The 27,865-nt window shown below is 41.5% G+C and overlaps 3 protein-coding genes and 4 non-coding genes across 7 annotated transcripts; 6 read left to right on the forward strand and 1 right to left on the reverse strand.

Annotated features, from left to right (window-relative positions):
- On the reverse strand, positions 1–10,610 carry rdh10a (retinol dehydrogenase 10a). The gene is made up of 6 exons (XM_068709847.1): positions 10,043–10,610; positions 9,341–9,576; positions 3,630–3,728; positions 2,368–2,513; positions 1,678–1,809; positions 1–1,585 (listed from the first exon to the last, which is right to left on the reverse strand). Exons 1-6 carry the CDS (start codon positions 10,326–10,328, stop codon positions 1,462–1,464), a joined length of 1,023 nt encoding a protein of 340 aa, XP_068565948.1. The 5' UTR covers positions 10,329–10,610; the 3' UTR covers positions 1–1,461.
- Positions 10,611–12,900: 2,290 nt separating this feature from the next.
- Positions 12,901–16,727, forward strand: rpl7 (ribosomal protein L7). The gene is made up of 7 exons (XM_068709848.1): positions 12,901–12,952; positions 13,458–13,557; positions 13,679–13,845; positions 14,430–14,567; positions 15,346–15,455; positions 16,041–16,256; positions 16,684–16,727. Exons 1-6 carry the CDS (start codon positions 12,939–12,941, stop codon positions 16,247–16,249), a joined length of 738 nt encoding a protein of 245 aa, XP_068565949.1. The 5' UTR covers positions 12,901–12,938; the 3' UTR covers positions 16,250–16,256; positions 16,684–16,727.
- Positions 14,264–14,355, forward strand: LOC137872114 (small nucleolar SNORD12/SNORD106). The gene has a single exon (XR_011102854.1). It is a non-coding gene; the product is annotated as a small nucleolar SNORD12/SNORD106 (small nucleolar RNA).
- Positions 14,671–14,762, forward strand: LOC137872111 (small nucleolar SNORD12/SNORD106). Its single transcript, XR_011102851.1, has one exon. It is a non-coding gene; the product is annotated as a small nucleolar SNORD12/SNORD106 (small nucleolar RNA).
- Positions 15,640–15,729, forward strand: LOC137872113 (small nucleolar SNORD12/SNORD106). The gene has a single exon (XR_011102853.1). It is a non-coding gene; the product is annotated as a small nucleolar SNORD12/SNORD106 (small nucleolar RNA).
- LOC137872112 (small nucleolar SNORD12/SNORD106) lies at positions 16,300–16,392 on the forward strand. Its single transcript, XR_011102852.1, has one exon. It is a non-coding gene; the product is annotated as a small nucleolar SNORD12/SNORD106 (small nucleolar RNA).
- Positions 16,728–16,883: 156 nt separating the features above from the next.
- Positions 16,884–20,686, forward strand: si:ch211-171b20.3 (uncharacterized). Its single transcript, XM_068709496.1, has 7 exons — positions 16,884–17,416; positions 17,504–17,549; positions 17,858–17,952; positions 18,332–18,470; positions 19,056–19,163; positions 19,264–19,322; positions 19,960–20,686. The coding sequence occupies exons 1-7, from the start codon at positions 17,230–17,232 to the stop codon at positions 20,097–20,099; spliced, it is 774 nt and encodes a 257-aa protein (XP_068565597.1). The 5' UTR covers positions 16,884–17,229; the 3' UTR covers positions 20,100–20,686.
- The last annotated feature ends 7,179 nt before the right edge of the window (positions 20,687–27,865 follow it).

A 27,865-nucleotide genomic window follows, 5' to 3' on the forward strand; every position in this document is an offset into this window, starting at 1 on the left:
TTTAATAATCTAAATCACTTTTATTAATTTAAGTTAGGTAGAGACACTAAACATTGGAACCACATTTGCTCGGCTATGGAGCGGTTGTCAGAAAATAAAAAAAAGGCTTATGTCATACTGTCAAAATAAAAGAAATGGCAAAAATCAAGAGGTAGAGAATTTAGGCTTATCACTGTGACTGAAGGAATGAAGCCTATTGGAATGTAGTTGAAATTCAAAAACTCTTGTCATCCCAAAGTTTATATAAAATATTCATACATCAAATATGGTGGAGACAGTCATTTGGGATACTTGGGTATTCACAACATTTAAACATTTACATTTCACTTTAACTGGACAACGAATAGGAGTTAACGTTTTACTTTGGAACGAATAATGGAAAGCTAGTGTCTTTAATACATTTCCCTCAACCACACATCAGTGTTGGGACAGCGGTTTTCCTGGAGTTACAGCCTATGTTGTTGTCTTTTTTTTTTTTTTAACAAATAATATTGGTAACAGATAAATTTACAATATAAACACCACAGATCTTGAAAATAAAGACGAATGAGAGAAATACAAATTTATTTCCTCTCCGTTTCTCCCAAAGCAGTACATTCTGAATGTCACACATGCTCGTTCAACCCAGGACCTCGACTCCCTCGTCCGCTTTGTCATTTGAGAGGTTAGTCAACACCGACCTGAAATAACAGGACAATTAAAAAAGGGACAATGTTGAGTCCCATTACACTGGAAACTCCGGTGAAGATTTAAAATCAGCCACAACCTGGCCTTTAAATAAACCTGGCATATACATACCGTATATGCTACATGTCTGTAACATAAGTATTTAACAACAGAATATGGTAAACCGTAATAGTGACATTTATCTGGCGTCATTTTAAAATGGCACAAGCTTTAAATCGGAGCCTTGCAAACCGATTTCCTGACTGCCTGAAAAAGAGCCTCTGCTTGGGGAGACGGATGGTTTGAAATGCTGCGTTGAACCTTCCTACACAGAGAATGCTGGCAGTGTAGAGAAAAATCAGAAATTACAGTGCATGTCTACAAAAATTAAATAAAAGTGAAAAACATTTTTTTACTGTTTGTACAGTAACATACTGTATATTTCCACAATGACACTAGATAAGGCTGGTGACTACATTACGTAAATAGTTAATTATAGGATAGCTTTTCTGTATGATTTCAAAAACTAGTGACACAGTATATAGATGTTGGTTTCTTTAAACAAACTCCAAAAAAATAAAAGACAAAAGAAAGTCAAATAAATCCTTTGTGTAGTACACAGCTTTCTTTGTTCCAGAGGAACAATATGGTAAACCTTTGCATTTGCACAATGCAAGTGCACCAGTCTAGATTCAGTCTTTTCTTCTTTCCTTCCTTCCCCATTTTCATCCTCAGTGGTTGTTTCCTCATGCTTGCAGGTTTATGTGCCTCTGTTCGTGTTACAAACGGCGCCCCCTAGATCCCGTTCTTTGCCTCATTGTTGTTCATGGCCTCCTTTCTCTGAGCTAGGAAGGGGTACATGCACTTGTCGGCGCCTAGGAACCGGTACATGCACACAATGGCCTCGAAGGGCAGGATGCTGCGGAGAGAGGACAGAGATAAGATTAATGACACAAGATACTCCTGTACAGTTTATGAGAGATGATAGAGTGGGGGGGGGGGGCTGCTCACCTTTTCATGAAGTTGACCATATAGACGATGCGAGGTGTACAGATCATGGGCTGGTCAGTGAGGATGCCCCTCATAGCCTGTTTCACACAGAACTCTGGCTTCAGGGGAGGCAGGAAAGGCTCAATCTCCTTCCTTAATGGAGAGAAACATTGTTATTTAAAGATTCGACAGTCAGGGAAATAAAAATCTTTCAAATTCAAAATTTGTTAGGAAAGCCAATTATATTTGATTTAAGTCAAAATTCCCTTTCTTAGTCGAGCCATGAATAAAGTGCTAATGGTTAAAAAGGTGGCGAGGTTGCACACAGGAATAGTGATTGCTCCAAAAGTGGAGGCGCAGCAAAGCTTAAGAACGTCCCACCTGCTGACTGCTGACATCAAACAAAGTGAGGACTATTAGAGCAGGAGAAGGGGGGAGTTAGCCCAGGTGCACCTGTTAGTGAGCTTTTTCCCTGGGAAAGTCTTTGTATAAGCAGTGTGCCAGCCAATGGTCTACCAGTGACTTTATAATTTCTCTGTTACACAACACGAACCATCAGCTGCTGCGGCTTTGATCTTCAAAATGTTTGCGAGGCAATTTTATATGGTGAAAATTAGAGGTGACAAGCTCATGCCAGGTGCTAGAAAGCTTTTAAAGAAATAACCGCGCACACAAACACAATTACACCGGCCAGTGTGTGCAGAAGCTAACCTTATCCTGCAGCCTTTGAACATTCCCGTGTCCACCAGGTAAGGGCACACCAGAGTCATGTTGATGCCATCCTTCTCTGAGGCCTTCAGCTCATGGCTCAGTGACTCGTGGAACCCGATGGCACCGAACTTACTGGCGCAGTAATCCTGTGGGAGTGAAGAGAGAACAGGTTAGCCCTGTAAAGCTCTGCCCGTGCCCGCACCCAGGGACCACAGAGAACATTATCAAAACATGGCCCACGGGCGCAGAGGTCTCTCCTTGCTGTTAACGATACAGCCACAAAAAACCTGAGCGAGCCCGTCCGCTGTTCTACGGTTTCATTAGCATTCTTCTCCCGTGCATCAGGAGACCGCTCGGCTTGGCGGGAAGGTTTTGATGTGGTTCGCCATGGAAGTAATCTTTTTTGTTGTTGTTGTTTTTATATATAAAGGCTTGGGCAAACACAGATGCATGTCGATAAACATAGGGAGGATAAAGAGATTTGACTGTGCCCACATGACTGATGAAGGCTTTGGTTCCCTATGAAATTAATGCGCACGTCTGAAATCACAGTCGAGGCACCTTCCTGCAAGCATAATAGCCTGACAAAAACTGACTCAACTTCAGTCCCTTTGAAGGGCGACTTAATCATTATGGATGAATGCTTGTGCAACAAAAGCAAACGCGCAGCTATAAAAACAAAAAGGCAAATGGAGTAGTAGTCCCTGAAGACCATCTGAAAATGACACCATTTTCAGCCTGTTGGCTGAAATAAAACCTTCTAGGAGGGCTACCAATTTACTCCCTCTGTGGTTAGGGAGATAAATGACTCCACTTAATATTTTAATATGCATTACAATAACAAAATGAATCCGTACTGGGGGAGAGAAAAAAAAAAAATAATACCATAGAAAGGAAAACCAAAACGGTATCCTTTGAAAGCTGCTGTGAACTGAATACTGAGTGAGCACAAAGTTGTTCACAAAGCAGTGATGAAGATGTCTCTGTCCCTTGGGGAGCTGTCAGCTCATTCTGGCCCTGGGGCCAGAGCCCAATAGGGGCCCCCACACCCCCACTGCTGCAAATAGAGAAATCTATAAGAGGCTCCCCAATGCTCATCTGTGTCCCTTAATTTAACGGGTGGAGGGACAACTAGAGAAAGGGGGCCTAACCTCCCCCGGCGCAGTGTGCTAGCTGGCACGCTGAGGGCTTCGGAGAAAAAGCACTGGTTTCGGATGGTGGGAACGATGGGATGTGCATGTGTTGTTGTGTATGATACTAACCTCCACTCCAGCTGTGCTGAATAAACCCAGGGAGCTGGCAACCGTGACAATATGACCATGATTCAGCTCCAGCATCTTGGGGAGAAACGCCTTGGTGGTCTGGGGGAAAGACAGAAGGGCAAAGAGAGAAAAAAAAAAAGAGGAAGGTTAGTTCACTTGTGCAGTTTGTCTGTGCCAAAGCCCTTTGATCCTCTCTGTCGCCCTTATTCCCCCTCTCCATCTGTTTCCCCCTTTTCTCCATGGTGATGCAGAGAGAGGCGTCTGAATGAGAATTCATAACATGCATAACAAAAAAAAAAAAAAAAAAAGGTTTGAGGATAAGAATTTCTGTGGGAAGGTTTTTCCTTTGTGGTAGGTGTGAATTTGATGTAGAGGGAAGAGAAAGATGAGGGTTTTCTCCTCTTAGGTATTCAATGAACAAACAGGTGTGTGGTGTGCACGCTGCTGTACAATCTGTTCTTTTCCCACACAGATCTGGTGCCCATCGTTGGGCCTGGCTCTAAAGACTTGGTGACAACACCAATCATAGGCCTCCGTTCACTCAACAACAATACAATCCAGCCCCTCGTCTACCCACACAGCCTTGCGCCCTGCCCGAGCAGCAGTCAGCAGAACAATTGGCAGCGAAAGGAGCACAGAGATGAAAGAGTTTCACCGGAGTGCCACGTGAGAGCGTGAGTGGTTTCACCGGCCGGTCCATTGAGAGTCAGCGAGGTGGTGAGAAGAGCAGCCCAGCGGAGGGGATTCGGGGAGAGTTAGCGGTTGATTAACCTGTGGATCCATTTCTCGCTCTGCCCGTCTGCTGACTTTGGACTCAGCAGGAGCCAATCAGCAGGTGTGACATGTGACGGCAATGTCAGGAACTGACCAATCACTCTCCCACTAGGAGGTCTACAAACTACCGGCAGGCCTTTTGTTGGTAGCACTGCTAGATCTATACAAGTGAGATGTGCGCTACCATAGTGAAGAACAATGCATGGAGGAGACTACAACACCCCTTTAAAATGTCAGTGAGGCAAATACAAACACAGACGACACCTTTATATCACAACAACATGCTGGCTACAGTATGTAATGTACCTCTGGGTTTTTGTGAGAACTTTTAAGACTCACTTTGGGTTCAGGAAAATTGGGGGTGAGCATTTGTTATTACTTTTGACAGTTTCATTTCTAGTTTCCATTAATTCTGTTGTCATATAAATAAAAAAGGTAACAGTTTCATTGCTTGGTACAGTATATAAGCCTGGCCAGAGAAATGATTCAGCCTCCTTTGTAAACATTTGCTGGCGGGGAGCACAGAGCCAGAGAGCGCTTGGTACCAGCTAGTACAGCCATGAAACCACTGGCAAGGGAGGAAAAGCCTCATTAAAACTGCTACCAGAGATTAACTGCATCGGACCTACTGACTTCTAGTGTAATCTTTACCATTTAGACATATTTGTCCTTGTTGTGTGCCATAAATAAGACTGGAAGGAATAAGTCTGATCTACGCAGAGAAAGCCTGGTGTAAGGCAGATGACTTCACCGTTCTGAGTTTTATTTTACAGCAAGCTACAGTATAACTGATCTGACTCCGCTCCAAACATCTGCGCCTTTTCAGGACATAAATCTTCAAGTTGCGGCAATATTCAACTCATCAAATGACGGGGCCCAAAGAGAGGGAGCGAGAGAACATGAGGCCTGGGCAAAAGCTGAGAAAGGCTTCTGCAAGCCAGAATAGCAGTGGATGACGGAGAGAGTTGCGTGCAAATGAAGCATTAACTTAAGATATGCCCGTACCTGACTTATGCCAAAGTTTCCCACTCCCACAGCAACTTTCAGAGAGCAGGGGAATTGCTTGATCTGGCACAATACTCTACGACTAAAGCCAACACTCCGATGCAACCGGACAATTTTTGCTGAGTGGTCCGAAAACAACTGGAACTGATGGAGGAAAGGCTGATTCCCTCCGCTGGAGGACGGGGCTAAACGTGAACAAACGTCCCATCTCTCTCCTACCCTCCCGTGATGTCCCGCTTCTCATGGCAGCTCTGGCATGTGGGTATGACCCCCGCTGACCTCTCGGACACAAAATGTGTGAAGGCAACCAGGGGCTCGTGTCTTACATCAGAGCTGCCGTAATTGGGTCTCAACGCTCCCTTGTTCCGCTAAATTACCCACCGACACAGTCGGGCCTCCTTGGCCTATGTGGGGGTGCCTTGCCCGCTGCACCCCCTAATTGGTGTGTGCCCCCAGGAGCATTTAAGCCAAACAAAGCTTCTTGCAGCTGGGGTGTCAGGCTGCATTAGTGCTAACGCCTGACCAACAGGAATATGAACAAAATATTGGCCTTTGCGTAGGACCAGATGGCCATTTAATTGGGCTGACTTCTCCCTGGATGGGAGAATGAAGGAGAGGGAGAAAAACCTCTGAGCTCAAGAGCTCGTCTGATCCTACAGCAGATCATGGAATTTGAGTGGGTTGGGTTTACAGGTCATCAGGGATGATGGATGCAGAATGGTCGAGTTTTGGTGGCCATGCTAGTCAATAAGCCACTGCTACAGTTGACTATACATCAAACCCCCTGTTGGTTGTACAACGGGAATCCAACTTACCTGGAAAGCAACCGCATCGATAGGCCATGGAGGAAGTGTCAATGCGCTACCAACGCCACATTATTGTTAAACACACTTTTTAAAAGAGGTGTTCCATAAACAATAGCTATGTATGAATGCAGTATTGGAAGTTCAGGAAGATAAGACCAATTAGTCAAAGATCACAAGATAAAATATTGGTCCTTAATGCCAACTTTTAAAAAGACTTTCATGGCCAAATGGATTTCTTGACGTTTCTTTCTTTTTGACCCCCCCCCCCCCGATCCATTCTCTTGTGAACAGGTACATGCGCAGGGAAAGGCCCAAGATGGGAGTAGCCGTGGCTCGCTCCAGTGAGGGGTACAGGTGCACCAGGCCTGAGGAGGGGCCCATATAAAACCAGTCAAGTAGGACCCTTCTGCCTGGCTGCATCCTTTCTCCGACTACAGCAGGAATGCAGCCTGCAGAACTTGGCTCCTGTCGCCTGGCATCTTGTCAAGCTGATCCACAGACAAGAAACCAATTGTCAGATAAAGTGGGTCAGCAGCAGCTTACCATTACCCTCTCGCCTCGCCTGTGGATGGGAAGGCATTGCCTTCCTTCCTCTTTTCTTTCCACTGCTCTTTTCCCGCCATGTCACTGTCGAGCGCTTGGCGCTTTCATGTAATTGCACAAGAGCGGTAGGATTTCCACGTGAGGTGAATTGCCGCTTATTGTTCGCAAACCACCTGTTGGGTAACCAGCTCAAGATGCAGAGGAAGATTTCCTTTCATGTCATTTCACTAAACACACACACACTTATCCTCAGACAACAACTCTGGTGACACTTATTGAGATGAAGGCAAATTCCTCATCCTGTCATGACTAAAAACTGAAGCTCAAACCTCATAAAATTGCCAGTTGGTCCAATCAAAGCGTCAAACTAATTAAATGTTGTGAACCCCTGCCTTATAATAACCTTAAAAGACTGAATCATAGCGGTTTGTGTGTGTGTCAGATGAACAGAGCAGGCCTCCCTTGTGACTGGCATGCAGCTGCACCCACTGCCTCCAAAATCAGGTTGGGAGGAGTCAGAAGGGCCTGTGGAAGGACGACAGAAGAAGTGTGGGGTCTGGACCGGCTGGTGCGCACGCACGCACGCACGCACGCACGCACGCACACACACACACACACACACACACACACTCCTGCCTCATTCCCACTACACCGTCCAACATATGAGAACTTACAACAATACAAGTCTTCCTCTCTTCCTCTGAACTTCGGCCTTCCTTTTGATTATTTTCCGCTCTGTGGTGCCGTTTAGATTTTGAACCTGCTGTCGTAGGAAACTGGGTGGGAAATTTCAATAACTGGCTGGGATAAAATGTAGGGAGGCTGAGAAGTTTTGGAGGTTGACATAGCTTCTCTATGTCTCCCTAAGTGGCCAAACTCATTATGATGTTTTGCCAAATGGTGACTCTTGACAAGCTGAATATGATGAACACTCCTCAAGAAGAATGCACCCCAGATAATCTATGTTCACTGCTAAAAAATGGAAGAAAAAAAGAAGAAGCCGGGTGACTCTTTGATGTAATCTCAAACTTTGTCTGCTGAAAAGAAAAACTCTTCTTTTGTAACATCCTTTGAGTGTCCGCACTCTATAAAATGCATTGAAAGCATGAACCTAAATAAATAGATTTAAAATTTACTGTGTGTCATAAACCACAATTAAGCCATTTTGAAAGCCTGTTGTTCAAAAAGGAGAAAATTAAAAACAAATGTTTGTGTAATGTACCACCTGAATGGATTGAGTAACTGTACTGTGTTTGTGTAAGAGAGGAAAGTGGACAGGTCCCTGTTAGTCTAAGCTCTATTCATCTAGCTTGTGTCTTTAATGAACCACATCCTCTCTTCTGGCTGTCGCCATTCATTAAGTCCTTCTTTCATCCGCCACCCCCCACCCCTAAAGAGGAACCACGCTCTCCAAAGAATATGGGAGAACACAAACACAGATGGGAGAGCACAAACACAAAACCCTATTAAAAAATCCTAAATCTGCCACCCAACCACTGGATCCTGACTCCAAAACCTGAATATAAAAGAATGTGGTGATGACCAGCAGAGAGGCACATGAATAGTTGAATGGAGCATCCATTAAGGAGGAAATACACAACCTGTCTGGCTGACAACACAAGAGATTTTCATGCTCAATTAGGGAGCTTCCAATCACTGTGGTTTCATGGTGTCATTGAGAATGCGGTCCTCCGTGAAAAGAAGAGCCTGGGGCCAAAGTCTCAAAATGAACATCATCCACTTCACCAGACACACTGCTCAATACATCGTGACAAATACAATCAAAGATGAAATTGTCAGCTTAGAGCAAAAGGATTCATTCTCAAACCTTGAGCACAATCACTACAATTGTCCCGCAGTGGTGGTCATTAATTCTGGATTGGAGGAGAGGGGCTTAAATGCTTAACACTAAACTCTCATTCCCCTCAGTAAAACGTCTATTAATGGATTTCTAATGTGCAGACAGTCTTTCCACACCCACAAAAGCTATAATAGCACCTGGCCCGTTCAACACTGCAGCTAATGCTTATCTAAAGTGCAACATGTTAACACCATTGAGTCCACGTAGACGTTCAGATAAATATTTACACTGACAAAAAAAAAAAAAAAAAAAGGCCCAAGGAACAGAGTTCCCCCCCCTGCTTCTATCACACAAGTCAGATTTGTGCGGCAAAGGAGAGGAGAGGAGAAGGAAGGGCTGACATACCACGAGGGTCATCACTGACTAGGGGCTGCCAAAGAGCAGCAAAGGCAAGTCTTAAGAAGCCAAACCCGTGACTTTCCTCTGGCAGATTGAAACTAAGCGGAGCAGAAATTTGAACATGCGAGGAAACCATTTATGGACATACGTTCTCAATACTGGAGGCACAGGGACACACACCTTTGATTCTTGAGTTTGGCACACGGAACGATAAGATTATAAATAGTGATGCAAGTCAGACTATAAACATTCTTGTGGACCTGGCATCACAGTAAACACATTTGAAACTGTGTGCACGGAAAGTGAGGCAGATATATCAAAGCATCACACTGAGATCCTAACATCATAGTTTACTCTTTTCAGCTAAGATGAACTCAACTCACCCAAAAGTGTGCATGGCAGTTGACCACCATGGTGCGCTCGATCAGCTCATCTGGGCACTCCAGAAGGTGATGGCCGGAGACGACGCCGGCGTTGTTGATCAGTAAGTCCACCTCTCCCACCTCTCGACGCACCTTCTCAGCTGTAGAATACACACTCTCCCGCTTTCCTACATCACACACGTAGGTGTAGACCTGCGGCTGGAAAGGAGGAACCTCCTCTACCCCTCCAACAGGTCCTGCAGAGGGGAAAGAGATGACCAAAGGGATCAATGAAAAAGTTCATTCAGCAGGCCAGTTATTGTAACTGATGCATCTGAATTATTAAGCAAAATTAGATGGACTTAAAGATGTAAATTGATTGGTCTGCACATTAATTAATTATTTAGGGATTATGATGTATGTTAAGATCTCTCTTTTTTTGCACACTTTAGGAAAATAATGAGGCCACCTGAGCTGAAGGCCTATTTTTAGGTCAGCCTTAATGATCCGAGATTATGTGCAAAGATGTCTGCAAAGCATATCTTGCCATTTGAAACATTTCAGTGCATTTATTGCAACACTCTGCCTACAATACTACTGCAACTTCTCTCCATGAAATATAATGTTTCCCTGCCTAAGCAAAACAGAAGGTGACCTCGCTGAAACAGACCGTGCGTAAAAACCTGGGGACATCCCAATTGCAGTAAAAGAAAGCAGACTTACCGTCTTTAGTTATGGGAGTGTCCAGTTCGTGGTATATCTGCCGCACCATCTCCGCCGTTTCCTCATTGCTTTGGCTGTTTATGTCCCATAACACCAGTATCGCTCGTCTCCGGGCGAACTCCTTGGCGAAGAGCCGCCCGAGGCCGCTTCCAGCCCCGGTGATCACGCACACCTGTCCCGCCACGCTCTTCTCCTTTGGCCGCACTACCCACTTAGCCCCGGCAGTTACAATAGCCCAGAGCACCTTCAAAATGACCACGAAGAACTCCGCAATTATGATCATCATCTTGACCGAGCTCTCAAATCAATTCAAACAAGCGGCGGAAGCAGCGCAGGGAACGTTTCCCCCCCTCCCTTTGAAAACCTGTTTGCAGCAGATAGGCAGGTGGTGGCACACCGGCAAACTTGCACCACAATGCAGAAACCCTAACAACACTGGTGCACAAAAAGTGGCGAAGAAGGACCGCAACTTGAGAGTGGAAAGAGAAATCAGGCTGCTGTTAAGTCAGAGTCCAGTTGCGGTGAGTTATTAGCAGCGACCACGAACTGTTCCTCCCACTTCCTCTGCTGCTCCTCCACTCATCTCATCCTCTCTCGCATCTCACTCGCTATTTATTCAGTCCTCCCATCAATGCCTGGACCCAATAGGACTGAGACTTGAGCGCCTGTCAGAATGAAGCGCCAGGTCCATACATTACACTCAGAGGTGATGTAACCTAGAAGATTCTACCGAGCACTAATCTGTGGCGATTGCTGTCCCAAAGTAATAGCCGATAGGACGATTAGAGAAGCTTTCATATCTGTTAAAGCCACTGCTGTTTTTATATGTTGGTTTTTATTAGGCCTATACATATATTTTTTGTTTTTATTTGTGTTATAATAATATCTTTGTTTAAGTTATTTGTTATTTAATAGCTCATTGTTTTAGCCAATAGTTGCACAACAAGCCTGTCAGATTAACTATTTTGCTGGATTCATGAGTTCTTTTAATCCTATTTCATTATTATTAATGGGATTGAAATCAGGATTTAAGGAGCATTCAATATACTAATACCGAGTTTTTCCACAGCCAACAACAGTCACAGATCCGGCCACATGCTGCAAGTCCAGGTCAATGTCCGTCCATACATGGAAAAAGCAAAACCACCGTTGTTCCTTAAATAATTCCCCGACTTGTTGGTATTTGAGCTAGGTTTTTTTTTTACACAATAGTGAATTAAAATCACAAATCCGTAGTCTCAGACATACCAGCAATTTACTGTCAATGATCCATTGCGATTTGCTCATTGCGTAAGGTGATAGTGGATCGATAATGAAAGCTCCGCACCCACACACGTAACAAGGCTAAGGCAATAGTACGCCACGTTTTTATGGGCAAATCAATTGCATATATTGTTTTTATTCGTAACTTGAGTATAATAATGATTATTAGAAGAAGAAAATGACAGCCCAATGTAAAAAATGTTTTTCACCGGTTTGCAACATGTTATTTCACGTGCGCTAACGACGTTGTGCAACGTCTTGCAGAAGCCTTTGAGATGCGTTTGCACCCGTTTGATGGGCGTGTCTGGGGGGGGGGGGGGGGCAAACCACTGGAGAAATAATTTTCAGATGCTAATGTAATACCAAAATGTAAATACTGCATTCAGTGAAATTCTAAATGTTACTTCAGAAAAGTCTCCTAAGTATCAACAGCAACATGTAGTCTAGTAGACATTTTCAATGTGAGGGTCCCTTACACAGCAATACATTATTGATGGGAATGCTAATATTGTGGGTTACTCACAATACTTTAGCTCTCCAAACTATAGTGAGATTATTGTATATGCTGCTAAACAGAACAGACTGTTCAAACAAAGTTTCGTTGTATAACGTGCAATGACAAATAAAGAAATCTAATCTAATCCAGTCTAACTATATACGCCTATACACTCATCAGCTTTATATGCATAGTATGTGATTTTTGCATAAAAATATATTCACATAAGATCTTACAAAGACAAAAGTACGCTAAGGATTAAAGACGCCCAACATGGAAAGTAAAGTGTGGCAAAAATGTACTTGGGTCTCACTTTTGAATCAAATTCAATGTGCATCTTTAACAGATCTTTGGCCTTATGGAAAATATGTTTTATTTGTATTACCTTTCTTTGCATCACACTGCCTGTGTTTTAAAACCTGAAATAGATTCTCTTTTTTCCAGTGAGATCCAGGATCAAGCAGAAAGATTCAACGAATAGAACTTCCCCCCCAGACCATGGATGGAGAAAGAGAAGAGACGCTCTGTGATCCTGGTCTGCAAAATGAAGTGCTTGCGCCCTCTGCCGGATCAGCGAGTGCACAACACAACCATCACCTTCTTTCCGGTATTTAAGAGCGAACTCAGTGTATATATGGATGCCATGAAATAATTAACTGATTTTAGAGCATCTTTGACTGGAGTTGATGCTATGATTTAGTTTTGTGAATGAAGGGCCTTGTTGTCCTTCGTTATTTTTCTTGTTATACTTTGTGTATCTTTGTGTGGCCTAGCCTATTTGAATTGTCATTGATTAATAAAAAAACATATTGTGCCAAAAATGTGGCCATGAATGACATAATACACATTTTAAAGTTATTTTAATGTTAGGATTAAACTGACTGTTGAAGTTTTAATAACACTATCCAAATAAAACAAAAGCAAGTTTACTGAGATATGACACCGTACATTTCCGGGCCATTTAAACCCTATTTAAAACAATTACTATAGCATTCGCATTGTTTTAGAAAACGTCTTTATGATAACTCTTGCAAAATAAATGTACAAGTCAGGCAGCTGGAAGGACAGCCAGTTGAGGTCCTAAATCCCATAACGCGGACATGCGCAAACGAAATTTTCTCTTTCTCGGTGGACGCAATGGCGGACGCAGAGTGAGTGTTTTGTGCCTTGTTGAAATCTAAGCACATCCACTGTTAAAATAGGCATCTTTGTTAATTTTACATCCTGGATAGATTGTTTAGTTTGTTTACACCGTAATCCTAGTTGTATTGTGTAGGATTGTGGTTATTTTGGTTCTTATTGTCACTTAATGGGTTCTTGTGTGCAGCCGTAGTAGTACAACATGGCTTTCTTTACCGCCTCCCTGCACTCAATAGGAAGCGAGCTAAAGTGCCATATGGGAGACCAAAGTTAAGAATCAACTACTATAATATGTCGTTGATATTCGTGCTGCTGTTAATGCTTCCAAGACACGTCGGCTAGTCTTCATTGGCGTGAGAGAACAAGGTGTATGGGAACCGGTAAATGACCAGTTAGCAAGCTAGCATCTACCAGCGACGATGAGGTTTTGGATCATTTTAACTCAACCGTATTAGAATTATCGGTGTTTGTCCGTGTGTTTCGATGTGGTCTTAACGTTGTGTTTGTCTCTAACAGAAAAAAAGTACCGGCGGTCCCTGAGAGCCTTTTAAAAAGGCGAAAGGCCTTTGCCATCATGAAGGCCATGCGCGTCAAGAAGATGCTGGCTGAGAAAAAGGTACGTGTCCAGCGTGCGTGTATTAGGCTCTAAAAATAAGTGCTTTTAACTCGTGTATATGTCAATAAGTTCAACAATTCTCGCCCTGAATGATCATTCGTTATTCCTAATGTTTTCTCAGGACCGCAAAGTGACCAGGAAGCTGATCTACAAGAGGGCTGAGAAGTACCACAAGGAGTACAGGCAGATGTACAGGCGTGAGGTTCGTCTGGGCCGCACTGCTCGCAAAGTGGGAAACTACTATGTGCCTGCTGAGCCCAAACTGGCCTTTGTTGTCAGGATCAGAGGGTGAGCATTGCCCAGTCAGTGTCTTATCTGTGCTCAGAATTCTACCGCATGGCAGACTCAAACCTTTTAAGTAACATTTACATGGATATTCAATAAGACATGATGCTTAAGCTGGTGATATGGATCAGTTATAAGCAGCCGTGTATATTCCGGCTCACATGCTATGCTGTGTTGCCTGTTTGCTAATTGTACATGCATTGTCCATGGTGCGACTCACTGTCTGGCATGCTTCTCATGAATCGCTTCAAGCTGTTCTGTATGTAGTCGTATGAGAACATGTGTAGTAGTTTTACAAGGCAGTTATGGTAAATATTTAGCTGGTATTGTGAAGCTGCTGTTAAGGCATTTTCATTCATTGCCAACATTTTGTTACAATGGCAATCCATGTGAATGTACTGTCTGCAAATACGTTGTCTGTTGCGTGGTTAATGATGAACAATTCTTTCCCCGACTTATCGACTATGATGATACATTCATGCTAAATAAGCCAATTTATTCTGAAACCACAATCAACGGAATTGATGAGAACGCGGTACAGTGATGCTAAGCTATGTGCTAATCATTGTCCTCCGTTTGTCTTCCAGTATCAATGGTGTCAGTCCCAAGGTCCGCAAAGTTCTGCAGCTGCTGCGTCTGCGCCAGATCTTCAACGGTGTGTTCGTCAGACTGAACAAGGCTTCCATCAACATGCTCAGGATCGCTGAGCCTTACATCGCTTGGGGGTAATTACGGCCGATATCACTGACCTCATAGTGGACTCGCTTCATTGTGTGCTGCAATCAACACTTCAGTGGTGCTCAGTGACTGAACATGCTTTATCTTTGGAATGTGGTTGATGATGCTCAACTTTTTTCCCCATCTTATCGACAATGGTGAATACTGACTGAAACTAAGCCAGTTTGGTCTGAAACCACATTCCATCGTACAGAATTGGTAGAGTGGTATTTACACATCTATTCTGAGAATTTCAAGTTAATTGCTCTGATATTCTTGGTTTAGATTTAATCTATGAAGACTAGTTGTGTGAATGTCTTGATGGAGACAGTTTTTATGGACTGCAGCAACAATTAGAGAACCCAGTGATGTTTGTAGGGATTTAATGCAGCTTTTTAGGGCTGTCAGCTTGACTTCAAATGTCAGGGAATAAGTACACTTCTACAATTCACATTGAAATAGACCTGAAAGATCTGCTTGGTACAGATTTCATGGTGCATTAGTAAAAACTAAAATGCGATAGTTTCTGAGCCTGATGTTGTAAACTAAGTCGTGCTGTGAAAGTACAGTTGGTTGTACATGCTCCACATACCAGGGGTGCAACAGATCATACGACTCAAGATTCGATTGTGTCAGTTTTGTGTCACTGATCGGATCGGCACTAAAGGAAAAAATGGAGCAAATATAACTTTTAGTGATAAGCAAATCTTCCTGTTTAGTGAACTACATTGCTCAGATTTGGTTTGAGCTCATTTCATAACTGTTTGTTACCTTTTGGTCCCCCAGATACCCCAACCTGAAGTCTGTGCGTGAGCTCATCTACAAACGTGGACATGGCAGGATTAGGAAACAGCGCATTGCCCTCACAGACAACGCCCTGGTGGAGAAGGCCCTCGGTATGTAAACTTAATGCCTCATTTTTATGTGCCGGTGATAGACATGGAGCCAGAGGAGATGTGTTTTTGGGTTGTCCGTCTGTCTGGTCCATTCTCTTGAAGGCGATATCTCAGGAACCTCTGGAGAAGGTCTTGAAATTCAGCACAAACGTCCTCCTGGACTCGAGGATGAACTGACTCTTTCTAGGTGGTTAATGATGCACACTTTTTTCCCCGTCTTATCGACCATGGTGAAAAAACTGATAACTAAGCCAGTTGTGTCTGAAACCACAAGCCAGTCTAACAGTGAGGATGTGTTTTACTTCTTGTTGGCAGAATCTTACTCTTCAGACTCGTTTAGTTCAACCTTATTGGAACTTTGTCACAAAGCAAAATGTATATTGAGCTTTGAGTGTCTGAAATTACATTTTCTCCTGCAATCTGGGTTAAAGATGTTTATCAGTAAAGCTAGAGTCGTCCCATATATACACATTTTCTCTGTTTATACGCTCACTTCACTGATATCATATTTTTAAGTAAAAGTAGTTGAATGTGCCGAAAGCTGTGCAGTTCAATTAGTTAAGCCCACTGCTTTTTGATCCTCAGGCAAATATGGCATCATCTGTGTTGAAGACCTCATTCATGAGATTTACACAGTTGGAAAGAACTTCAAGCCCGCCAACAACTTCCTGTGGCCCTTCAAGCTGTCGTCACCCCGCGGTGGTATGAACAAGAAGACCACTCACTTTGTGGAGGGAGGAGACGCCGGCAACAGGGAGGATCAGATCAACAGAATGATCAGGAGGATGAACTAAAGTTATGGTGAGTTGTAGCAATATTGTAGGAAAGTACAAATGGCTTATTAGCTGTGGTTAATGATGCATAATCTTTTTTCCCCATCTTATCGACTATGGTGAAAACTAGCTGAAATTAAGCCAATTATGACTGAAACCACATCTTAGCCACCAAACCACATGTGATTCACTGTGCAAGACACAGGGAAAGTGACAAATGACATCCAATATGGTCATTATTTTATTGCTAAATATATCTTCTAGTCTTTTATTGGAAACTAATCGTCGACCTTTTGTGTTGTATAGTTTCCAAAATGTAATGTCACGTTCCCTTGCTATGTTAATACGGTTCCAATAACATACTTTAAAAGGAACATAGTGTACTTGTTGACATTGTTTTGTGTCTGTCACCATGTGGAGTTTCTCTATTTATGTGTTTTTTTTGTCTTTTTCAGGTTTTCACGGACTCGAACTGTACAATAAAAACTTGGAACAAGAACCTGTCTTATTCTGATCATTGTGCCATTTTTCATTCATCAATATGCCACGTCATGCATAGAATAGCTCATTTTTAAATGTTTATTGTAGTGCTGGTGTTTGTCTTTACCCCAAAATAATAAGATCATTATTGATCCCGTGCAGGATGAGTGGGGGGGGGACAGCATGAGCAAATATAAAGCATCAGTGTTGCACATAACAGAAATTATGGGTTGAAAATTAAGAGAATCCAAAAAAATGTAAGACTGGACATAAAAGGAAAAATGAAACTATTTTGTTTCTAAACCTGCATACCGGGTAACGACTGGTGCAGAGTACCGGTCCTCGTGAAGCCTGTTTCCATGGTGCCTCTGACTCGGTTGCACTCAGGACGGTCAGCTGTAGCCTAGCGTCGCTTCTTGGGGATGTGTAGCCTGCACGAGTTGGTCGTAACGGCGGCCATGTGTCGTATATTTGGTCTATAACCACGTCTTGTTTTTAACGTATCGTACGGCAGCTCCAACATGATGACTTTTCAGCTTAATGCGTCGCTACCTGCCGCAGAGGCTTTAACGTCGGAGGGGAGCTCAGGTTCCACTCGGCGCGGCCCTGACGCGGCTCGATATCTAGCGTACAGGAACTATGTGATGGGGGCTGCTGGAGGACAACGTAACAACATGATGAAACTGCCTGTGATACAACCCCTGAGCAGTAAGTAAGCGTGCGACATAATACCTGCAGAATGCATTCAGATGTTGCCATCAGATTAATGCTGAGCACCGTTCATCTCTGTTGTAGAGCCCAGGGAGTGGAAAACCTTGGTTAGCGGCTTTATAGTTGGAGGGTAAGATGCGTTAGCATTTTGACATCACCTTGTGTCCTGATGCTACGCACTCCATTTTCATTGTGTCCTGATTTTGGCTTATTTAAGTCGTGCAAGCAAATATGTTAGTCCGACACAGACGAATAAGTAGTTGCACATTAAAGCACAGTATATAAATACCTTTTGTGGTAATACACTTAATAGCATCCAAGGATGAAACACACATGGCACACTGTGCCATTATTCTGGGTTGGTATTTCCTTTTAGAGTCCATGTGTGCTGTTAGTGCTGTTAGTGCCATGTTAGTTCTCTCTGTAATCTGTGTGTAGGTCACCTAACGTGGCCAGTGAGGTCAGACTGGAACCGGAGAACAATGACCTGAAGAAGGACATCTGTGGGAGACACTTTCTTTTTGATAAACAGTGTAAGAATCACACAACATGAATATTTCCCTTTCATTATTACATGTCAGAGTGCATTCATAGGATTAGGTTTGTTTTTAAATTGATGAATTTACCTAAAAGAATTGAATTGGATACTCATTGATTTTGATTCTATTTCCTGGATTGTAACCGGACTGCCAGTAGGTGGAGTTGTCCTCATACATAATGAGCACAGGTCTCATTTCAGTGATTGCAAGTGTAACGCTGATACTTGAATGCAATCAAAGCTATCAGTATCTTTGAAAGCAAGACGTTTGCCATTTTGCATACATATGCTTTTTGTTTTAAAATATCCTTTTAGAAAATGATTGTCTTAAGATCAGATGTTAGTTCTGAATATCTACATCCAATTATTTTTAGGTGCAAGTTTAGAAAGGACCAGAACTGTGATTCCTCAGCTGTCAAGAAACTACCATGTGCACAGACCTGGCAACCTGCATCCCTTCAGCCTCTCCAAGGAGCTTTCCCACAGCCATTCAGGGCGGCCTTTCACCCTGGGGTAACCAGTGGATTAATGTCACTCAGCCCTGTAGTTGTAGCTGTACTCTTCACTGCGTATTTCTGAGGGCAGCTGCACAGATTGCAGTAATTACACTTAAGTCACTGTCTCATATTTGAATAGAATAACAAAAATATGAACAGAGGAAAAAGTGGCCAGATAATTAATGTTTAGACACACATTATTTGTCTGTCACAAATGGAGGGTTTTAAGCCGAATGCCTTTAATGTTTAATATTCTGGCAACATCCGGGCATATGATTATAGATAAAACTGAATCATTGTTTGCTTACACAATGATGAAGTCATAATCATGTATTACTATTAATCCTCCATTTGTGGGATCAGTTTAGTTTGATGGCCCGCTGCCTTCACTTTCACACCCTTTCACCATTTAAACAATTTGGGAGAACATATATATCTTCTCCTTTTACACAAAAATAGGTGGATCTTCTTAAAGATAGATATAAATACAATTGACTCATGCTTACACAGGAAGTAACCAAATACAAAGGTTATATTCCAAAATCTATATTTGCAGCCCTATGTTTCATCTGTTCATAATGTCCTCATTTCTGTCTTCCAGCTACCCTGAAAGATATAAACTGAATACAACTCCAGCCATCCTCTTTCCCTCCACTTTAGTCCTCAATGGCAGAAACACCTTCACAGTGGAAAACTGCAAGCTCAGCAGGTATTTTTGCCCTTATAAACTAAATCACACCAGGCCAATCAATAGTTCTCTTAATTATGTCACACAACTATGCCTCTACTGCTTTTCGTCTGTTCTGCAGGCCCAAGGTGAAGTATCCTACCACCTACAACCTACTGAGCGTTAAAGACCATCAAAAGAGTGAGTTATTTCTGATGCTGTGAAGCCAAGAATTTGAGTACCTTCTCATCCATCCTCTGTTATTTGTTGTGGTCTTAACAGTTCTGGTCAGAATGCCTCTGTCTGTGTAGTAAGGAGAATATAGCTTTGTCCGTGACTGAGTGAGTGCGCTCCTCTGTGTTCGTCCACGGCTAATCTTGCATTCTGCTGCAGCAAACTGCGCAAAATATGGGTCCGGGTGGCCAGTTATGGCTGCAAGCTCAAGGACCTTTCCGGTTTTATTCCGCCACTGACCCCCTTCTTACTCCGCACACCGCTCTTAGCCAATCTTGTCATGATTGTATGATGTGTATTCTACGCCGGCTTTAAGCTCTTTGCTTGTATAACGTTACATCGCCGCTGGTTTTTGAGTTTGTATCAAGTCTTTTGAGAACGCTTTACAGCGCTGGCTGTATTCATTCAATCACACAATACAGCAGTGGTCGTCGCAGACTCAGCTGGAGGACGTCTGCACTCTGCATAGTGCACCTTATTAATATTGTTCTTTTTAATTTCAGTGTCTAATCGTATCATAGATCTCGTCCTAATATTTCTTCTTCTCTCCCTTCCATTCATCTTTCTCTCTTTTCCTCTCTCTTGCTTGCCTCTTGCCACACAGGCCAGTCCTATCCGGACCCAGTGGTCGGAGCCTCTCGCTCTTTCATCCACAGGATAACTGAGCTGTCCTCTCTAGAGGGCGAGACAGTGAGACAAGAAAAGCTCAAGAAAATGAGGAAACCAAAAAAACCTCCATCCTGACAATCACCGTCTTCCCAGTCACACTGGTCAAGGATCAAAACCTTCGAGTCTGTGCCAACAACATCTGAACAAAATAAAACGTTTGGGGCGCCATGTTCATTCCAGTGGCTTGTTCTGACTGCTTGTTTGTCCTCAGTGGTATTAGTTTTCTGCTTAACATGGCTGCTCTTCACATTTTGGGATTCCTGACCTGAGTTCCTCTCTATTAGTTATGTAGTAGTATTTACTGTGGCAAATTGCAGCATTTGCTACACACATGGTGATGTTGAATATTTTCTATTCTGACTCACAGCTGTTAGTATTTCCCCACTCAACATAATTATGGATAAAACCATATTTATTTTATCTTTCTAATGCTTTGTAATGGCTGTTATGTAATACTGCCATATTTCTCTCTGTATCATGCATATGTTGCAGATGCTGTCAAGCTTGGATCTCAATACAACAGTGTTTCAAACATTGCAGTTATATACTAATTCAGCTTTGTTAAGTAATTGGAATATCTATGTATATATTAATTAGTTTACCATTTTTGTGCCTTGTTAAATGTCTTCCTGAATTAAATAAATTTATTTTTGTTATTGTTACTCCTTTTGTTAAGAACATTTTCCATTTTTTGGTCAGGATTTTTGCTCTTTAGCTTTGAGAGGGCTAGTAAGGGGAACTTTCTTTCTTCTTTTTGGCACATACACTGCATATCGACTAGTGCAGTAATCAGAATGCCTAAAAGATTGCGATGAAACATAATCTGCATTCCATATCTACAAAACAGATACAAAACTGTGCCTCCAGATCCCAGAATGTGGTACTTTCCCACATAATGCATTGTTCTGTTGCTGTACGGAGGGCAGCTCATGTCTCTGAATAGTCTTGTTCATTGTATTTGACAAAGACAGCAGTCATAATCTTTTTGTTAAGAGAGAAATGAGGACTTCATTATTATTTGAAGATGTAGCAGCTGCAGTCATCGTGCTTGTTTAGCATGTAATAATTCAATTAGGACAATGGTTGAACTTGTTATATTATGTCTTCCATGAAATAATTTGTATCCCTGTTGTCATAGTGTGAACAACTAAAGCAGAAATACAGGAGACATGATTTAATGTGTGAATTGAAGTCATTCATTTTAGATGATGGATCTGAAAAAAGTCATAGTATAGCATGTCGTACAATTGCATGGAATAAAGTCACAGTGAAACATGTTAAAAAAAGCCATGACAAAAGTCATATTATAGTATGTCAATGAACATTTATGAAAAAAGTCATAGTATATCATGTTGAATAATGCTATGAAATAAAGTCAATTTATAGTAATTAGAAATCTTTCATGAAAAAATCATCATAGTGTAGTATGTTGAAAGATGCAAAGAAAAAAGTCATGGTGTAGTACGTAGAAAAATGTAATAGTATAGCATGTTGAAAAATTTGATGGAAAAAAGTCATAGTAAAATATGTCAATAAAAATGTATGAAAAAAAGTCATACTATAGCATGTAATAATGCCATAAAATACAGTCAAATTATAGAATTTAGAAATAAAAATAAAAAGTCATAGTGTAATATGTCAAAAAGTTTCATGATAAAAAGTCATAGTATAGCATGTTGAATGAAATAAAGTAAAATTATAGTATTTTGAAATCTTTCATGAAAAAAAGTCTTTGTGTAGTATGTAGAAAGATGCAAGAAAAAAAGTAATGGTAAAGTATGTTGAAAAATTAAATGAAAAAAGTCATAGTATAGCATGTCGAAAATTGTAATAAAAAAGTGATAGTATAATGTGACGACCCTCCTCCTTCCATACACTAGGTGTCCCTGTTGCTTGTTGTTGCTTGTTGCAGGTGCTGATTGGAGGGTCATCAGCTGGATGAGCCACACCTGAGCCGGGCTGAATTTGACCATAAATAATTTCTTCTTTTGGCAGCCTGGGAGAGGAGATCCTTTCTGCCACCGGCATGACACTGTTCCTTTGGGTTTACATTTTGTTATTGCTATACATTGCCATACACACCCATACATGCACTTCAAGACTGACAACTGATACCTACCCTTTGTATTGTTTCATTTATGTTTGTGGAAATTAAAATGCTTTTCTTAGCAGCCAGCTCGCTTGTCTCCCTGTTTTGTTGCAGTCTCTGAGCCGGGCTGTGACAGTAGCATGTCGAAAAATTCCTGAAGAAAAGTCACACTATAGTATGTCGAAAAAATGTATGAAAAAAAGTCACAGTATAGTATGTCGAAAAATTCCTGAAGAAAAGTCACACTATAGTATGTCGAAAAAATGTATGAAAAAAAGTCACACTATAGTATGTCAAAAAAATGTATGAAAAAAAGTCATAGTATAGTATGTCAAAAAAATGTATGAAAAAAAGTCACAGTATAGTATGTCGAAAAATTCATGAAGAAAAGTCACACTATAGTATGTCAAAAAATTCATGAAGAAAAGTCACAGTATAGTATGTTGAAAAAATGTATGAAAAAAAGTCATAGTATAGTATGTCAAATAATGCCATAAAATACAGTCAAATTATAGTATTTAGAAATAAAAATAAAAAGTCATAGTGTAATATGTCGAAAATTTTAATGAAAAAAAGTCATAGTATAGCATGTGGAAAATCTTTTTGAAAAAAGTCATAGTATAGATCAGGGATCGGCAACCTTTACTATCCAAAGAGCCATTTTGCCCTATATTCCAACAAATACAATTTGTCTGGAGCTGCAAAAAGCTATTTGATATTACAGCTTATAAAGTTTTAAATATAGTTATATTATATATACAAAAACTATAGTTTGTTGTATTTATGAAAATATAGAACAAGAGGGGTCTGCAAATCATGATTAGCCACCTGCAGGAAAAGGTGCTTGACAGCAACGTAATAGGATGCGACGCACATTTTAGTTGACAAAATATTAAAACATTTTTATTTTCAGTGACAGTATCACCGCAAACTCCAAGATAAGAGGTGTTCCCTTTGAAAGATTGTCCACTGTGCAACCGTTATTTATTTCCATGTCATATTATTGTCAATTGTCAATTATTTTTTGTCAAAGCCTCTGGCCATGTCCACATGACTAAGTTTCCTTTGAAAACGTTTTGCTACGTTTACACTGAACGTCCACACGACGCCGGAGTTTTCAAAGCACCGAAAACGGAGGAGTTTGCAATCTGAAAGAACCCTCACATCGGAACAGGAAAAAGTCCCCCAAAAAACCCTTTAATGGGAGACAAGAGGGAGACACCTGTGGGAGAGCAACAGAGGAGGGATCCTTCTCCCAGGATGGACAGAAGTGCAATAGATGTCATGTGTACAGAATGAACAACATACCAGAGTTACAACACATTCAATGCATCTGACAGAACCACAGCAGGAGGCAAGACCAGGATCCAGGTTTAAACAGCATCCACGGAAACCTGCGAGGAGAGAAAGCACAAAGACTCAGGTGAAGAAGCAAAGTCAGTAATGTGCGTTAATGGTATAGGTAATATAAAATATGAATGTGAATAATAATGAAAATGATATTAGCAGTGGGAGTCAGCAGGGCCATGGTGGGAGGAAGGACCAGGGTCCAGGTATAACCAGGATCCATGGAAACCTGTGAGGAGAGAAAGCACAGAGACTCTGGTGAAGAAGCAAAGTTAGTAATGAGCATTAATGGGACATCAGTTCATACAGAAGAAGATGAAGAAGAGGAGAGAGGAGCTCAGTGTATCCTAGGAAGTCCCCCAGTAGTCTAAGCCTATACCAGCTTATCTAGGGACTGGTCCAAGGCAAACCTGAGCCAGCCCTAACTACAAGCACTATCGAAAAGGAAAGTCATAACTCTTAACTGTGGTGAGTGTGTCTGCCCCCGGACTGAAACGGGGAGCTTGTTCCACAAAAGAGGAGCTTGATAACTGAAGGCTCTGGCTCCCATCCTACTTTGTAAGACTCTAGGAACCACAAGTAACCCTGAATTTAGGGAGCGCAGCTCTCTAGTAGGGTAGTATGGTACTATAAGCTCTTTAAGATATGAGTTACAGGTCAGATATGCTCCTGGTTTACACAACAGGAGTTTGGTGCGAGTATCTTACCACAGCATCCTACATCGGACACACCGGAAGCCTGAAGTGAGCTCTGAGGCACACTGGCACGCAGACTTCCTGTCCCCAGGTAGCATTGAAGACCGGTCGACCATCTTTACACTCTGCTGACGGCAGCCTGTGGCTCGCCTCACACATGCAGGACTTAAGAGCGCGACTGAGTCTTCCCCACAGTTCAAACACTCACCAGTCAGCATTGGCTCCAAGAAGCCAGGGCAACTACCAGGGAGCCTGACCACAGTCATATATATATATATATATATATACATACAACTTTAATAGGTATTAGGAGCAGTGGTTTTGCCGCGGCCTGCCTCAGAGCTGTCTGTCCTCTGTGGAGTTGTTGAAGGGGCAGGTTGAAGATCTAGATGATGGCAGGTGGAGTGGGACTGAGCTCAGTGGAAGAAACCTTGAGCACCGGATGTGATGATGAATGGGGAGGAGGGTCACATCGGGTCGTACTGAAATTAAAACTGACTGCAGACAAGAGAACAGGTCTTTAAAGTTTTATATATTTAAAAATATATGATTGGCTATAGCATGTCAAACATTTTTATGAAAAAAGTCATAGTATAGCATGTCGAAAATTGTAATAAAAAAGTGATAGTATAATGTGACGACCCTCCTCCTTCCATACACTAGGTGTCCCTGTTGCTTGTTGTTGCTTGTTGCAGGTGCTGATTGGAGGGTCATCAGCTGGATGAGCCACACCTGAGCCGGGGTGAATTTGACCATAAATAATTTCTTCTTTAGGCAGCCTGGGAGAGGAGATCCTTTCTGCCACCGGCATGACACTGTTCCTTTGGGTTTACATTTTGTTATTGCTATACATTGCCATACACACCCATATATGCACTTCAAGACTGACAACTGATACCTACCCTTTGTATTGTTTCATTTATGTTTGTGGAAATTAAAATGCTTTTCTTAGCAGCCAGCTCGCTTGTCTCCCTGTTTTGTTGCAGTCTCTGAGCCGGGCTGTGACAGTAGCATGTCGAAAAATTCATGAAGAAAAGTCACACTATAGTATGTTGAAATTTTTTTCATGAAAAAAGTCATAGTATAGTATGTCGAATAATGCCATAAAATAAAGTCAAATTATAGTATTTTAAAATCTTTCATTAAAAAAGTCATAGTATAGCATGTCGAAAAAATGTATGAAAAAAGTCATAGTATAGCATGTCAAAATTTTTAATGAAAAGTCAAAATAGCATATCAAATGTTTTTATGAAAAAAGTCATAGTATAGTATGTTGAAAAAGGTCATAAAAAAAAAAAAAAAAAAGTTATAGCATAGTATGTGGTAAACATTCATAGTTTAGTATGTCTGAAAAAATGTGATTATATAGCATGTCAAAAAATGTCATGAAGGGCAGTCGTGTTCAAAATGACCTTGAATAAAATTCATGTAGTGTTTGATGTATGTGAAGATAAAAAGTCATCAAATAGTTATATATTATATATATGAGGATATAAAATATAGTATGGTATGTCATACTAATATTACTATATATTTGACATTTGTATGACTCTTTATGGTATACTATAGTGTGATACGTTAACAGACTTCATGCTATGACATTGTTTGACACTATATAGTGTCGTAAATCATTTTTTTCACGACTTTCATAACAATTGTATAAAACTTTTTAGGCATACAATACTATGACATTTTTAATGATAATACAAAAGTCATAGTGTAGTATGCCATAAAATGTCATAAAAAATGTCATAACATAGCATAACATTTCATCGTAGAGTACATCACATAAATGGCATGGTATAGTATGCCCAAAAAAAAGTGCTTAAGTTGAAGGATTTTGGTCGATATGCCACACTGAAACTCAGCCGGTAACGGTGTTTCATTTCAGGAAGTGTATCCACTAAGCTCTCTATTAAATGCAAATGCGATGTTGTCAAATGTTGAGGTCTGTTTGTGTTCCTCCCTCCCTCCCCGCGGATAGTGAGGTGTGCATTTCGGGGACGCACAGTGACCTAGAAACACAGAGCCATCCCCTTATTCAAGTGAAGGGCTTGTATTCACGCTCAAACGGTCAGGGTTTTTACCGTCCCTTTCAAGTGTAGTGAAACAAAATGACCTGGAACAAACAGGTCTTTAATAAGAGCTGTACTGGGGCCTGCCCACAAGTGGTTTATCGTTTCACTGTAGTTCCACAGGACTCTTAACCGGGACAGTGCCAGGCGAAGAGCACAGCGCTCTGCTGGTGCAACAATGCTAAATTGTTTTATCATGCCTCAAATGGGCATTTAAGGTTCAGGTGCACTTTAAAAAACAATTAGAATGAAAGTTTTTTTGCTTATGCAGTATTTGCTACCAAAATCTTTGATATATAGTATTATTAATGTATGGATTTTAATTTTTTTTATTTATCTGAAGCGATTATTTGAGGGTAGAATATATGCCCCTAGTGGAAAAAAAGCCGTGTTGTGTTACTGTTTCACCTGACTGGATATTGTGCCAGTTGACTCTATCAGCAGGGATCAGAGAATGTAGCCTGTCTGCCAAATTATAACTTTGTCAACGCCTCAAATCCAAAATGCCCGAAATATGTTTAGGTCAATATGAGAGGGAGAAAGAGACGTCTGGGGACAATGATCAGTGCTGTATTCTCTTTCAAATGAATGTGCCACTGCATTATCTGACATTAAAACAGTTATAATCAGTATCTTTATACCAACAAAGTGTCAAATGAGTAATATGTAATTTCTTTTTTTCGGCCAGTAGTTTTAGTGTTTCATCTACTCAGAATTTCCTTGTCTTACATTTTAGTAAACTGAATATTTGGGGGTTTTAAACTCTTGCTGACCACGGGCTCTCGGAAATGACAGACGTCAGATGTGGGACTGCCAAGCTCATTGCAGTGTGGTCTTCATCAGGTGAGTCATCTCTCATATACCCACAGCATCACATCTTCTATTTACAAAGAAATGAACATAAAAGACCTCCAGACAACCAATAAAAATTCCTACTTTATAACGGCTAAAGCCCGCCAACTGATGGCTCCTCTGTTGTGAAACCAGTCTGGGCTCCAAAGCAGCTTGTTAAAAGATCCTAAAAGATAGTTACACAGTGATCAGAAATAAATGATAGAGCAAACAAGCGACATGTGACAACAGCTCCTGGTCCCATAGTAACCTGTGTGTCTGTGTGTTCAAGTGGGGCACTGGGAGGTCAAATCTTTGTCTTTTTCCATTACAGCCAAAAACTATGGCAAATCTATGGCAACTGTGCTTATTGTGCTGCAAATCTGTATACACACGCCTGTAACCTTTTCCACTGCTCTCTGACATTTCACAGCATGATTTATGGACTCCACAGTGATAGATGCACCTCGCTCACTGTCATTACTATTACTTGACGTCTCATCTCTCTCAGAGGGAGGGGTCAGTCTCATCTCCCCACCCACACATCTCGCCTCATCTAGCCTAGCCCTGCTTCTAATGTCCACATTGACGTACACACACATATGGGACTATGTGCCAAGGAAGCTGACTGATGAGGGGACAATTATCAGTGATGTCAGTGCAGTGGAGAAGCACGTTATCATCCAAAATCTATCAAACTGTAGCTACTTCTAATGAATGAAGCATCATTAGTGGGACGCACTAGATGGTTTGTCAAATAGATGATGTGAAGAGCAAGAGACTCGCTCAGGGTCATGATTTAAG

Source organism: Cebidichthys violaceus, unplaced genomic scaffold, assembly GCF_023349555.1.
Source record: "Cebidichthys violaceus isolate CVI_PGR_0920_01 unplaced genomic scaffold, fCebVio1.0.p SCAF_15, whole genome shotgun sequence".
NCBI classification, from domain to species: domain Eukaryota; kingdom Metazoa; phylum Chordata; class Actinopteri; order Perciformes; family Stichaeidae; genus Cebidichthys; species Cebidichthys violaceus.